The sequence below is a fragment of the Impatiens glandulifera genome, chromosome 1, assembly GCF_907164915.1.
Source record: "Impatiens glandulifera chromosome 1, dImpGla2.1, whole genome shotgun sequence".
NCBI lineage: Eukaryota > Viridiplantae > Streptophyta > Magnoliopsida > Ericales > Balsaminaceae > Impatiens > Impatiens glandulifera.
Genome location: NC_061862.1, coordinates 30,929,282 through 30,943,471, shown reverse-complemented (window position 1 = coordinate 30,943,471; position 14,190 = coordinate 30,929,282). Strand labels below are relative to the sequence as shown.

Below are 14,190 nucleotides of genomic sequence, written 5' to 3'. Positions count from 1 at the left end.
TGTTATCCTATTGAGAGACAATTTCAAAGTGTGTACACTAACACGATATTGAAATTGTTTCAAGATGAATTAAGAGGATTAATGTTTTGCAATGCCTCACTAGTAAAAGAAGAAGAAACAACTTTGATATTTGAAGTAGTAGAGACTATGTTGGGGACAAAAGGAGAACCCCTACGAAAAGTTTGTTTTGTGGTACATTACACTGGATTAGACTGTCAAGTTAAGTGTTTGTGTCGACTATTTGAGTTTCGAGGAATTTTATGTAGACACGTGATCTCCGTATTGATAATGAATGGGGTGTTTGAGGTTCCTATGAACTATATTATTGAGAGATGGTGCAAAAATATAAAGCGTGGGTATCAAAGTATCACTAACCTATATGATGATCATAGTTGTGATGATGTTAGTTATCGACGCAAAATTCTCACTCCATTGATATATGAGATTCAACACCTTGGGGAGAAAAATGACAAAGGTTGTTCTATTTTGGTGGATATTTTGAAAGATGCAAAAGACAAACTAATTGCAATTGATTTTGAGCATTCAAGTGCTCAAAATGATTGTGATTTGATACCAATTACTAACGATGGTGAAAAGCTTAAAGGAGTGACAATATCTAGTGTAAAAACAATACACTCTCCACTAAAAGTACGAGCGCGAGGTCGTCCCCCCACAAAGAGAAAACAATCTGTTATTGAACAAATTGTGAAGAAATCGATTACAAAGGCTCGAAAAAAGGTTTGATTTATTATGTTTTAGACAATTATTTTTAGTATTAAATTATTTTAATTTTATTTTAAATTATATATTGTTTCTCATTTGTCTTGTAGAAATGAAGTTTTCGATGTCAATATGTTGACAATAGAAGACTCGTGAAAACTACTATTACGTGATGATTAAAAATAATTTATCGATTTTATATTATGTTGTTTGATTTTCTAAAAGTAAATGTTATGATATATTTTGGACCATGTTTTTTGGTAAGTTTATTTTATTGATACTTTTTAATTAGATTTGGTAATTTATTAATATAAAATAGTAAATTAACTAAGTAAATATTTTTAATTAAATATAACACAATTAATTATTATTTATTTTAATTTGAGTCATTTTTATTATTGAAAATAAAATTTATAGAAAACAAATTATTGAGAGAGAAAATAATTAAAATGCGTGTTTATAGTGACATTTACAATAATTTTAAAAAAAGAATATTTATAATAATAAAAATTAAAGAGATAAATTATTAAGTTTTTTTTAATAATAAAAAATGAATATTTTTATTGAATGCGTCTTATTTAAGAGAGAAGGGGAGAAAATGTAATTAATAAAAAAATAGAGAATATTATTAATAAATATAAAAGAGAAATAAATAAATAATGAGTCAGCATGTCTAATCAGCACTCCACGTCGTTCGCGTTCGCTGCCCATTCGCTACAAATTTTTCGCTCCCCCTATCATTACTCATATAATATATTAATTATTTTTATAAAAAAAAATAATTTATAAGATTAATAATATATATTATAATATATAAAAAGATTAATAGATTTTTGCTATAAATTAAAATCTTGTTATAACGTTAGATTCTTGTAGCCATATAATTCAAATATATACTAATATTTAATAGAAAACCTATCGAGTTAATAAATCTTAATAAATCAAAAACACTATTTGTTAATTAGCTTATATAGATCAATTAATTCATTTTATATTTATTTTTTAATATTTATTTTTTACATTAATTATTATTATAATTAAACATTTCATATTATTGAATGCATGTAATGTACGTGTGTTATAAAGAATATGGATTAAAAAAGATTAATATATTGAATGTTCAAACAATTTAGAATTTTGATTAATAATGGTGATTTAATGTTTTGAATTATCATATTTTGAATTTTGAATAGTTATGATTGTTTCATATTTTAATTTTGAAATATCATGTTTTAAATGTTTAATATGTATGAAACTTTGATATTTTAATTTTGCAAATAAATTTGGTTCGAGTTCGAGCTCGAGTTCGTGTTTGAGTTCGAGTTCGAACTCGAACTCGAGTTTAAGCTCGAGCTTGAGTTTGAAAATTTAATTTGTATTCAAACTTTTCGAGTCGAGTCGAGCTTGTAAGTAAATAGTCGAGTCGAGTTCAAGCTCAAATTTATAAACTCGTTCGAGCTCGAGTTCGAGTCGAGCTAATAAATACTAAATCGAGTTGAACTCGGCTCGGCTCATTTACGGCCCTTGTATAAGGTTTTGAAAATATTAATACAAAGTCAAATTGTCTATCTTTATTTGGTTAATTTGCATTTCGGACAGTATATATATAATGACGTTTAAAGTCAACAAATATCACATTAATTCACGTCATCATCAATTACAATCCACGTCATCACATCTTTCATCTCTCCACTCTCCTACTCTCTCTTTCTTAATTCAATTTTATTTTCCCTTATTATATATATATATATATATATATATATATATCATCTAAATAGATATAAATAATTTTTTTTTATTTTTTTTTATAAATGTATGTATTTTTATAATTTTTATATTTATTTTATATATATATAAAAAAAAAAATTGGTTATAAATGCACCTACCTTCGTAATTATATATATATATATATAATTATATATATATATATATATATATATATATATATATATATATATATAAACAATTTTGTTTTATAAATGCACCTACTTTATCATTTTTATATTTATTTTATTGTTATATATAAATAACTTTTTTTTATAAATGCACCTACATTCATAATTTTTATATTTGTTTTATTTATATATATATAAACAATTTTTTTTGGTTATAAATGCATCAACTTCATATTACATATTTATTTTATTTATATATATATAAACAATTTTTTTTATAAATGCACATACCTTCATACTTTTTATATTTATATATAATATTACATATTTATTTTATTTATATATATATAAAATAAATATATTTTTTATCAATAATATATATATATATATATATATTAAATGTAGTAACCTTTATATATATATTATATTAATTTTTATCATTAATTTTATATAAATATATTTTATTTTTTATCATACATTTTTTCTCTTATCAAATAAATATATATATATATATATATATATATATATATATATATATATATATAATATTTGCTTTATGAGTATAAATAATTTGTTGGTTAATATTAAAATTAACTAATTAATAATAAAATATAAAATACATATACATACTCAAAATAATAAAATTATTTTAAGAATCTTAAGTGGTCTAATGGTTAAAGTGTTCACATTTCATTCTTAAGACCAATGTTTGAGTTGTAAAACATGTAAATTTTAAAAATACATTCTTGACTATAAATATATTTTATCTTATATTAATTATATATATTAACACTATAATATATATATATATATATATATATATAAAGTTTTTTTTTATAAATGATAAATAATAATAACTAATTTTTTTTCCAAATTATTTTCTATATTATTAATTAATTATATATATATTCTCTAATCATATATATATATATATATATATATATATATATATATATATATATTTATCAATAATTTATATATATAAATAGATGTAATTATCTTATATATATTTTTCATCATTAATTTTATATAAATACATTTTATCTTTTCTCATATATTTTTTCTCTCATATATATATATATATATATATATATATATATATATATATATATATATATATATATATATATAATTTTCTTTAATAGTATAAATAATTTTTTGATTAATATAAAATAACTAATTAATAATAAATATAAAATATATATACATACACAAAAAATAAAATTATTTCAACAATCATAAGTGGTCTAACGGTTTAAGTGTTCATACTTAAGATTAGGATTCAAATCCCAAAACATGCAAATTTATATTTTGGAGGTCGGGTGGTGGGTGGTTTTTCGAGTGTGAGGTCGGAATTAGTGATTGGTTTGGCGAGCATTTGAAAGTGTGAGGTCACGAGAGAAGGTCGGGTAGTGGGTGGTTTGTCTAGTATGAGGTTGGAATTAGTGGTTGGTTTGGCGAGCATTTAAAAGTGTGAGGTCACAAGATGGAGGTCGGGTGGTGGATAGTTTGTCGAGTGTGAGGTCGGAATTAGTGGTTAGTTTGGCAAGCATTTAAAATGTGAGGTAACGAGATGAAGGTTAGGTGGTGGTTAGTGGTTGGTTTGACATTGGATAAGAGGTATGTGCTCAATTAGAATTAGTGGTTAGTTTGACGAGCATTTGAAAGTGTGAGGTCACAATATGCAGGTCGAGTGGTGGGTGGTTTCTCAAGTGTGAGGTCGGAATTAGTGGTTAGTTTGGTGAGCATTTGAAAGTGTGAGGTCACGAGATGGAGGTCGGGTGGTGGGTAGTTTGTCGAGTGTGAGGTTGAAATTAGTGGTTGGTTTGACGAGCATTTGAATGTGTGAGGTCAAGAGATGGATGTCGGATGGTGGTTAGTGGTTGGTTTGACGTTGGATAAGATGTCTTTAATCAATCAGAATTAGTGGTTGATTTGGCGAACATTTAAAAGTGTGAGGTCACGAGATGGAGGTCGGGTGGTGGGTGGTTTATCGAGTGTGAGGTTGGAATTAGTGGCTGGTTTAGCGAGCATTTGAAAATGTGAGGTCACGAGATGGAGGTCGGGTGGTGGGTGGTTTGTCAAGTGTGAGGCAGAAATTAGCGGTTGGTTTGGTAAGCATTTGAAAGTGTGAGGTCACGTGATGAATGTCGGGTGGTGAGTGGTTTGTCGAGTGTGATGTCAGAATTAGTGGGTTGGTTTGGAAAGCATTTGAAAATGTGAGGTCACGAGATGGATGTCGGGTGGTGGTTAGTGGTTGGATTGACGTTGGATAAGAGGTCTATGATCAATTAGGATTGATTGTTGATTTGTTGAAGTGAGACTAAAAGAGAGGTTGACTAAGATTTGTGAGTGGTTTGTCGAGGGATAGAGGAATATAAAAAAGTGTGAGTCACAAAATTATGGTCAGTGGGTGGTTTGCTGAGAGGATAAAGAGACATATAAAAAAAGTGTGAGTCACAAGATGAGAGTTAATTAGAGGGTTAGTGGTTGAGTTTGACGAGATATAAGAGGTGTATCATCAATTGAGGTCGACTAAGATTGATGGTGGTTTACCGAGGGGATAAAAATGCATATGAAAAAGTGTGAGTCACAAGATGATGGTCAATTGAGGGGTTAAGTGGGTGTCGATGGGATAAAATATATGTTAATATTAAGTTTAAGATTAAACTTAATTTTTACAAACTAAAACTAATTTTAAATTAATTAGATTTGAATAATATTAATTTTATCTAAAATATTTATAGATAAATAATATTATATATATATTCTTATCCGTGCATTGATTAAAGCTAATTTTTTTAAAATCTCACAATTTGAACGTTTTGTCTTTAACGATTCATATGGAATTTATAAATAATAAGAAAATGAGAAGGGATGGGGAGAAGGAATGATGGAAAAAGAGAGGAGAGATAAATTATTTTATTTTTTCAGACAATTAGATTGCGCCACGACATTCTCTCATTCAAATTCTAAAAAAATATACGTCAATAATTTATAAATAACTTCATAATTCATTTTATGGTGGAAATTTATACAAGTGGAGTTGGAATTGATGCGGTGCTAATACAAGAAAATTGTCATGTCTCATTTATTAGTAAGACTATTGAACTAGGGAAGCTAACATCATCCACATACGAGAAGAAGCTGCTAAATTCACTTTTTGTTGTGGAGAAATGAAGATCTTATTTCAAGTATAATTAGTTCATTGTAAAGATAGACCACGAAACCTTCAAATATTTATTGGAATAGAGAGTATAAACCACGACCCAGAAAAAATGGCTTTACAAATTAGTGGGATATGATTTCATAGTGGAATATAAAAAGGGGAAAGTTAACTTAGTGGTAGATGTGTTGTCTTGGCGGGAAATAGGGGTCTCAGTATATCACCTTGTTGTCCAAAAACAGATTCACAAATTTATGAAGGTAATCCCAACATAGCCAAAATTATTTGAGAAATTTATGAAAATACTAACACTCACCCAAAATTTTCCTATGATGATGGAATACTGAGGAGAATGGATTGACTAGTAGTGAAGAAAAACAATGAGTTCAAAACATCTTAATTGCAGCAATACATTTAGGAACAGAGGATGACCATTTGGGAACACTAGTCACCCAAAAGAAGATACATATAGTCTACTCTTGACCCGAGATATTGAAAGATATTAGAGAATTTGTCTAGACCTATGAAGTGCCAAAAAAAATCAGATAATTTAGCATACAAAGGTCTACTACAGTCCTTAACAATTCCCAATCGATTTTGGGAATTGGTTTCTATGGATTTCATAGAGAGTTTTCGAAAGTCATAAGGGAAAACTGTTATATTTGTGGTAGTAGACAGACTATTCAAAATGTCTCATTCACTACTCAGATAATTGCTGAAACATTCGTGGACAATGTTAAAATCTTCATAGAATGCCACAAACCAAAATAAATGAATGAGATGTTGATTGACCGAGTATATGACTTAGATGTTGATTGACCGAGTATATGAATTAGATTTTGATTGACTGAGGTTGTGGATTGAGATTGGTTGTCGATTTATTTAAGTGAGGGGTAAGAAGTCAACTAAAATTGATGGGTGGTTTATTGAAGTGTGTGATATCAAGAGATGAGATTCGATCAGATGGTTTGTTGGTCGTGGAATAAAAAGACATATGAAAAAGTGTGAGTCATAAGAGATCAACTAAGATTGTTATGTGGTTTATCGAGGTGATAAAAGAGTCATATGAAAACGTGTGTGTCACAAGATAAGGATTGATGGTTAGTTTGACAAGGGATATGTGTGTTAAAGTGTGTGGGGTCATGAGATGAGATTCAATTGAGATTTAGTGGGTGGTTTTCCTAAGTGAGAGTAAATATAAAAGGTCTTTAACAAATTTGATATTAATGGTTACAAAAATATGAATGAGATGTTTATTGACCGAGTATATGAATTAGATGTTGATTGACCAAGTATATGAATTAGATTTTGATTGACTGAGGTTGTGGATTGAGATTGGTTGTCGATTTATTGAAGTGAGGGGTAAGAGGTAACCTAAAATTAATGGGTGGTTTATTGAGGTGTGTGATATCAAGAGATGAGATTCGATCGGGTGGTTTGTTGATCGTGGGATAAAGACACATATGAAAAAGTGTGAGTCATAAAGATCAACTAAGATTGTTATATGGTTTATCGAGGTGATAAAAGAGGCATATGAAAACGTGTGAGTCACAAGATGAGGATTGATGGTTGGTTTGACAAGGGATAGGTGTGTTAAAGTGTGTGGAGTCATGATATGAGATTCGATTGAGATTTAGTGGGTGGTTTGCTTAAGTGAGAGTAAATATAAAAGGTCTTTAACAAATTTGATATTAATGGTTAAAAATATATGAATGAGATGTTTATTGACCGAGTATATGAATTAGATGTTGATTGACCGAGTATATGAATTAGATTTTGATTGACTGAGGTTGTGAATTGAGATTGGTTGTTGATTTATTGAAGTGAGGGGTAAGAGGTCAACTAAAATTAATGGGTGGTTTATTGAAGTGTGTGATATCAAGAGATGAGATTCGATCGGGTGGTTTGTTAGTCGTGTGATAAAGAGACATATGAAAAAGTGTGAGTTATAAGAGATCAACTAAGATTGTTATGTGATTTATCGATGTGATAAAAGATGCATATGAAAATGTGTGAGTGACAAGATGAGGATTGATGGTTGGTATGACAAGGGATAGGTGTGTTAAAGTGTGTGGAGTCATGAGATGAGATTCGATTGAGATTTAGTGGGTGGTTTGCCTAAGTGAGAGTAAATATAAAAGGTCTTTAACAAATTTGATATTAATGGTTAAAATATATGAATGAGATGTTGATTGACCGAGTATATGAATTAGATGTTGATTGACCGAGTATATGAATTAGAATTTGATTGACTAAGGTTGTGGATTGAGATTGGTTATCGATTTATTGAAGTGAGGGGTAAGAGGTCAACTAAAATTGATGGGTGGTTTATTGAGGTGTGTGATATCAAGAGATGAGATTCGATCGGGTGGTTTGTTGGTCTTGGAATAAAGAGACATATGAAAAAGTGTAAGTCATAAGAGATCAACTATGATTGTTATATGGTTTATCGAGGTGATAAAAGAGGCACATGAAAACGTGTGAGTCACAAGATAAGGATTGATGGATGGTTTGACAATGGATGAATGTGTGAAAGTGTGTTGGGTCATGAGATGAGATGAGATTGAGATTTAGTGGGTGGTTTGCCTAAGTGAGAGTAAATATAAAAGGTCTTTAACAAATTATATATTAATGGTTAAAAATATATGAATGAGATATTGATTGACCGAGTATATGAATTAGATGTTGATTGACCGAGTATATGAATTAGATTTTTTTTTTACTGAGGTTGTGGATTGAGATTGGTTTTTGATTTATTGAAGTGAGGGGTAAGAGGTCAACTAAAATTGATGGGTGGTTTATTGAGGTGTGTGATATCAAGAGATGAGATTCGATCGGGTGGTTTGTTGGTCGTGGGATAAAGACACATATGAAAAAGTGTGAGTTATAAAGATCAACTAAAATTGTTATGTGGTTTATCGAGGTGATAAAAGAGGCATATGAAAACGTGTGAGTCACAAGATGAGGATTGATGGTTGGTTTGACAAGGGATAAGTGTGTGGGGTCATGAGATGAGATGAGATTGAGATTTAGTGGGTGGTTTGCCTAAGTGAGAGTAAATATAAAAGGTCTTTAACAAATTAGATATTAATTGTTTAAAATATATGAATGAGATGTTGATTGACCGAGTATATGAATTAGATGTTGATTGACCGAGGTTGCCGATTAAGATTGGTTGTTGATTTATTGAAATGGGGGGTAAGAGGTCAACTAAGATTGATGGGTGATTTGTTGACGAGATATAGAGTCATATGAAAAAGTGTGAGTCACAAGAGGTCTCGATAAAATTGGTGAGTGGTTTGCTGATGGATAAAGAGACCTATGAAAAAGTGTGAGTCACAAAAATATGGCCGTTTGGGTGGATTGGTGGTTGGTTTGACGGAGTATAAAAGGTGTGTGAAAATGTGTGAGGTCACGAGATGAAATGTCGATTGAGATTTGCTGGTTGGTTTACCGAAGTGAGAGTAAATATAATAGTGTAAAGCACGTCTAACATTTATTTTAGATAAGAGAAAAATGTATGACACAATTTTAAGTAAAATCTCTAGATCGATCTATCGTAACTATACAGATAAATGGTGTAATTGACTTAATTCTAACTAAGAAAAATCTACATTTCTTTTAATTGTTTTTCAAACTTATAAATTAATTTTTATTCTTTTAGATTTGATAAATTTTAAAATATACGTTAACATTAAAATTTTGAATTAAACTTAATTTTTATAAACTAAATTTAATTTTAAATTAATTAAATTTGAACAATATTAATATTTATATATAAATAATATTTTATTTATATTATTATCTGTTCAAATGCACGAAATTAATGTTATATATTATTAATGGTGTTCTATTCTATTTATAAAAAATAAAATAAAAATATGTTAAGCAGCACCAAACCACCGTCAACCGTAGTCAACTAGGTTAGGTTGAACCCACGCTCTTGGTCTTCCCTGCAACAGCCCTAACGAACATGGCTGAAAAAGACAGATTTCAAACCATAGTTTTCACCCGGACTATTCAGAAGTCAAAATGAGAAATTGACGTAATTAAGAGTTGAATTGGGCTAAACTCTTTCATTGTTAGGCTATATATAGACAGAAACTATAGTTGAGAAATTGATTGCAATATGGCATATGGAGTAAAAGTGATAGTGAAAATATATAGCTAGGATGAATCACTTTTAAATATATATATAATAGAAGTGATTATGATTGAATATCAATCTTTACACATAATACTTCAGTTCAACAACACATGTATATATTAGTGTGTTATTAAACAAACTTGTTCATAATGTGTTTTACAAAATAAAAAAAATAAATGATGCTGCCCAGGATCGAACTGGGGAACTACTGCGTGTAAAGCAGACGTGATAACCACTACACCACAGAACCTCGTGTTAAATCAATTTTTTTACTAATTATTACAACTTAAACTTAATTTTGTATTTTTTTTAAAAAACTAAACATGATCTCTACTATCTTTATATACCTCTTCTAATTAGCAAAAGAAGTTGTATTCTAATTTAGGTCAAATAAAACACCCCTTGTTTGAACAAGAATCAAACATTTCCAAATTTTAGGTATTTTTATTTTTTTAGAGTAAGAAAAAACATTTATTTTATTTTTGTTAAATTTAAATTAAAAAAAAACATTTTAATAAATAAATAAATTAATTAAAAATTAATAAAAACTCATATTTGATTGGAATTGGGAAATTTGACGAAATAACCCTCCTAATAGGACTATTTCCACATTTAACATAGGCCAAATAATTTTTTTAAATATAACATTTTGCCTATGGTAAAAGACCTTTTTACCCTCAAATAAAAAAAATAAAAAAAAGACTTTTTGCCTTTTTGCCTTTCAGTTTCTTCTCTCCCTCTCCTCTTTTCATATTTCGAAACCGCCTTCAGTTTCTTCCTCTTTCCCGAAACCCCCGACGACGACACGATCCAACCCCCCAAACCCCACCTCTCCGACGACTATCTGAGCCCCCGACGACTAACCGAGCGACGATCCAAGACAACGAACGACTATCCAAGTAGAACGAACGACTAGAATGAATGAAGAACGAAGGTTTAGGGTTTAGGGTTTTAGTGTTTATTGTTTATGTTTAGGTTTATTGGCTGACTGAATCGTTTTGGGTTTAAAATGCATATGTCGAAGGCTGTTGCAGGCTGTCGCAGACGAATGCGCATCTGTCGCAGGCGAATACGCATCTGTCGCAGGCGAATGTGCATCTGTCGCAGACGACTGCGACAGATGCGCATTCGTCTGCGACAAGATCGGGGGCTCAACCTCAACATTCGTTCGTTTTGCTTTTTTCCGTCGTCGGGGGTCGGATAGTCGTCGGGAGAGAGGAGAAGAAGAAGAAAAAGATGATGGTGGTGGCTTCGTTCTGAGTTGCTTCGTTGGTTCTTTCGGCTTCGTCGGAGGAGGAGAGGAGAATAAGAAGAAGATGATGATGGTGGCTTCGTTGGTTCCTTCAGCTTCGTCGTCGGGGGAGAGGAGAAGAAGAAGAAGATGGTGGTTGCTTTGTTTCGAAAATATGAAAAGAGGAGAGAGAGGGAAAACAGAAAGGGAAAGAAAAAAAAATGTTATTTTTTAATTGAAGGGCAAAAGAGTATTTTCTCATGGGCAAAAGGTTAAATTTGAAAAAATTATCTGGCCTGTGCTAAATTTGGAAATAATTAATGAATAGTATCAATAAGGATGTAGTAACATTTGATAGTGTTTGAATTTAATACACAGAAAGAAATTTCATTTTCTAAGTACATCTACTACTCAAATATTGATACCAAATTTATGCTTTGTATTATTACTTTAGTATAATAATTTTGAATTCTTTAAAACAAAATTCCAAATCTTTTAGTAAAAAGTAAATTGAAGTTAGAAGTGACTATAAAATAATGATTTTTGAAAATGAAATCAATGGCTCACATTTAACCAGACAACGTGTCCCAACATAATCATGGCGGTGGAGATTGGTGTGGTAGAAGAACCCTGCGGCGGCCGGCCATATGTTTTTGGGTTTTGAAACAAAAAAACATCCAGCTCTCGCGCCTCTCATCCTAAAATGGCGGCTGTTGAACCAGTTTGTGGTGGAGCAATAGATTCAGTTGGTCCCTTTGCCCCAAAATGGAAACCATCAAAATCCCTCTCATTCAGAATGCATCGTCCTTCACTCTTCTCAGTTCGAGCTACTCAGTTATCCGATGACAACGACAAAGCCTTCAAAGAACTAGGTTATTATGCCTTCCCTTCTTATCAATTTTCTATTTTTCCATCATACCCACGAAAATTAATACATTTTTTCAATTTCCCATGTTCGTGGGCTGGAATTTGATGAATATATTTGCTGGGTTATAGTGACAGTACTGTCTGTCTCTCCTAGTTTAGGTATGTTCTCATTGAGAAAGAAAATCGAAGCTGCTGTTGACCGAGCTGAATTGTTAGCGCCAATGGCTTTAGAGCGTGAAGAAGCTAGACGCATTAAGCAAGAAGAAAGGGTACGTGGGCATGACTTGTGGAATAATGTACATCAATCAAGTGACCTTCTTGTTAAGTTAGCTAACAGTACTAAAGTAGTTGAAGCTCTCAAAGACCTAACTTACAAGGTAATGATGTTTGAATAATAGTTAACATTTAGGAAATGGAATCACCGTTTCTGATAAGAAGTTGTTGTTTCTTTTATGTGCAGGCTGAAGAAGCTAAGTTGATAACTCAGCTTGTGGATTTGGATGCTATAAATTATGGGTTTTTCAGACAAGCTTACACTGCATCTTTAGATGTGAGCAAATTGTTGGATGAGTATGAGTTGTCTAATCTTCTAAGAGGGCCATTTGATAATGAAGGGGCTTGTGTGAAGATTGAAGCTGGAACTATGGGCTTCCAATCAGAGGTTTGAAGGAAACAAATTAACATATTCTGCAACAATGTGCTTTGAGGTTCACATAGGAACAAATTTATTGTTTTTGTATCTGGATAGAATTTGATTCATACACAAAAACAGTATGTGTTTCCAAATGGGTGTCACAATCTCCTTGTCGAGATTTTTTGTGGAAAGTACTTGATTCTTTTGAAATTCTTGACAATTAGTATCTAGCTGTGGTATGTGGCAACACATTTGGATATGTTTTCAAATAAAGAAACATTCAAAATTTTATCTTTGTTTTTGATATGTGGAAACAACTATTTGGCCAGGTTTTGTATTTAATGTTTAAATTTGTAATTGGCAGATATGGGTAGAGAAGCTACTAAAGATGTATACAAAATGGGCTGAGAAACAAGGATTTAAAGGAAGAATAGTTGAGAAATGTCTTCTAGCTGATGGTGGTATAAAATCGGTGGAAATAGAGTTCGAATTCAAGTACGCTTATGGCTATCTTTTGGGTGAAAGAGGCGTTCACAGCATGATAGGCAGTTTTCCAGAGACATCTTCTCCCCATATGGTATATACAGCAAGATTTGACAAGTTGGCTTCATAACTTTTTTTTAAATGTCCTAAAATTTTGATTGAACTTATATTTGGTAGGTTAGTTTGGCTGCAGTGGATGTCATTCCTTTATTTTTAGAGACGAGTCCTGACCTGCTTATTAATGACGAGGATCTTGAGATTTCATCGCTTTCTTCACGGGCAAAGAATAATCATATTGGAAGTGCTGTTTCCATTCATCACCTCCCAACCGGTCTAAGGGTTAAGTCATCAGGTAAAAAACCAAAAAAGCTTTCATCTTTGCTAATAGGGAAATTATAACTGCATGTGTAGTTGTTTTAAGATGAATGTTTTGATAACGTTCAGGGGAAAGAAGCTGTTTTGCGAACAAAATGAAGGCAATTAACAGGCTGAAAGCGAAACTCCTAGTGATTATGAGAGGACTGGGATTATCGGACGTGAAAAGCGTAGAAAGAAATGCAATTGGTGGGGTATGGGAGGAGCAGGCTAGACGTTACGTTTTTCATCCAAACAAGATTGTACAAGATGTAAAAACGGGTACCCAATTGAATGACTTGAACTTTGTTTTAGATGGGAATTTTGAACACTTCATTGCAGCTAGTATCAATTGCAGACAGACCTAATAATAACATATATATGTTTGTTTGTTAGTTGATTGTGGGTGCTTTCTTTTTATTTTTTGTTTTTAAACCTCTATTGTTTGTCTGATAATAAACATGAAACATACAAAAGGATATGGATAAAATAATAGGAGACAAAAAAAAAGTTTTAATTCACTAATGTTTTGCATAAAATTAATTTATTGAACATTATAAGTTTTAAGTTGATTAAAACTTGATTTTTTTTTTATGGTTGAATTGTCAAATTGTCTTATTGTTTGGGTCAATTAGATTTCAAAACTCTTTTTTTAAACTTTTTGTGATTGTTAAATTTATATATCAATTTTTT

General features: G+C 30.8%; 1 protein-coding gene across 2 annotated transcripts; it reads left to right on the top strand.

Annotated features, from left to right (window-relative positions):
* Nucleotides 1–11,746: 11,746 nt before the first annotated feature.
* LOC124920300 (peptide chain release factor PrfB3, chloroplastic) lies at nt 11,747–13,917 on the top strand. Of its 2 annotated transcripts, none has more exons than XM_047460761.1 (6): nt 11,747–12,031; nt 12,186–12,403; nt 12,487–12,687; nt 13,025–13,237; nt 13,321–13,495; nt 13,588–13,917. In XM_047460761.1, the coding sequence occupies exons 1-6, from the start codon at nt 11,863–11,865 to the stop codon at nt 13,863–13,865; spliced, it is 1,254 nt and encodes a 417-aa protein (XP_047316717.1). In that variant the 5' UTR covers nt 11,747–11,862; the 3' UTR covers nt 13,866–13,917. The 2 variants fall into 2 exon arrangements, with proteins under 2 accessions (XP_047316717.1, XP_047316718.1); XM_047460762.1 differs by having other exon boundaries at nt 11,895–12,031; nt 12,181–12,403.
* Nucleotides 13,918–14,190: the final 273 nt, after the last annotated feature.

Coding starts and splice junctions, on each gene's coding strand:
- LOC124920300 (XM_047460761.1), top strand. CDS start 11,863: ATGGCGGCTGTTGAACCAGTTTGTGGTGGAGCAATAGATTCAGTTGGT. Junction 12,404..12,486: donor TCAAAGACCTAACTTACAAG/GTAATGATGTTT, acceptor TTTTATGTGCAG/GCTGAAGAAGCTAAGTTGAT. Junction 12,688..13,024: donor CTATGGGCTTCCAATCAGAG/GTTTGAAGGAAA, acceptor TGTAATTGGCAG/ATATGGGTAGAGAAGCTACT.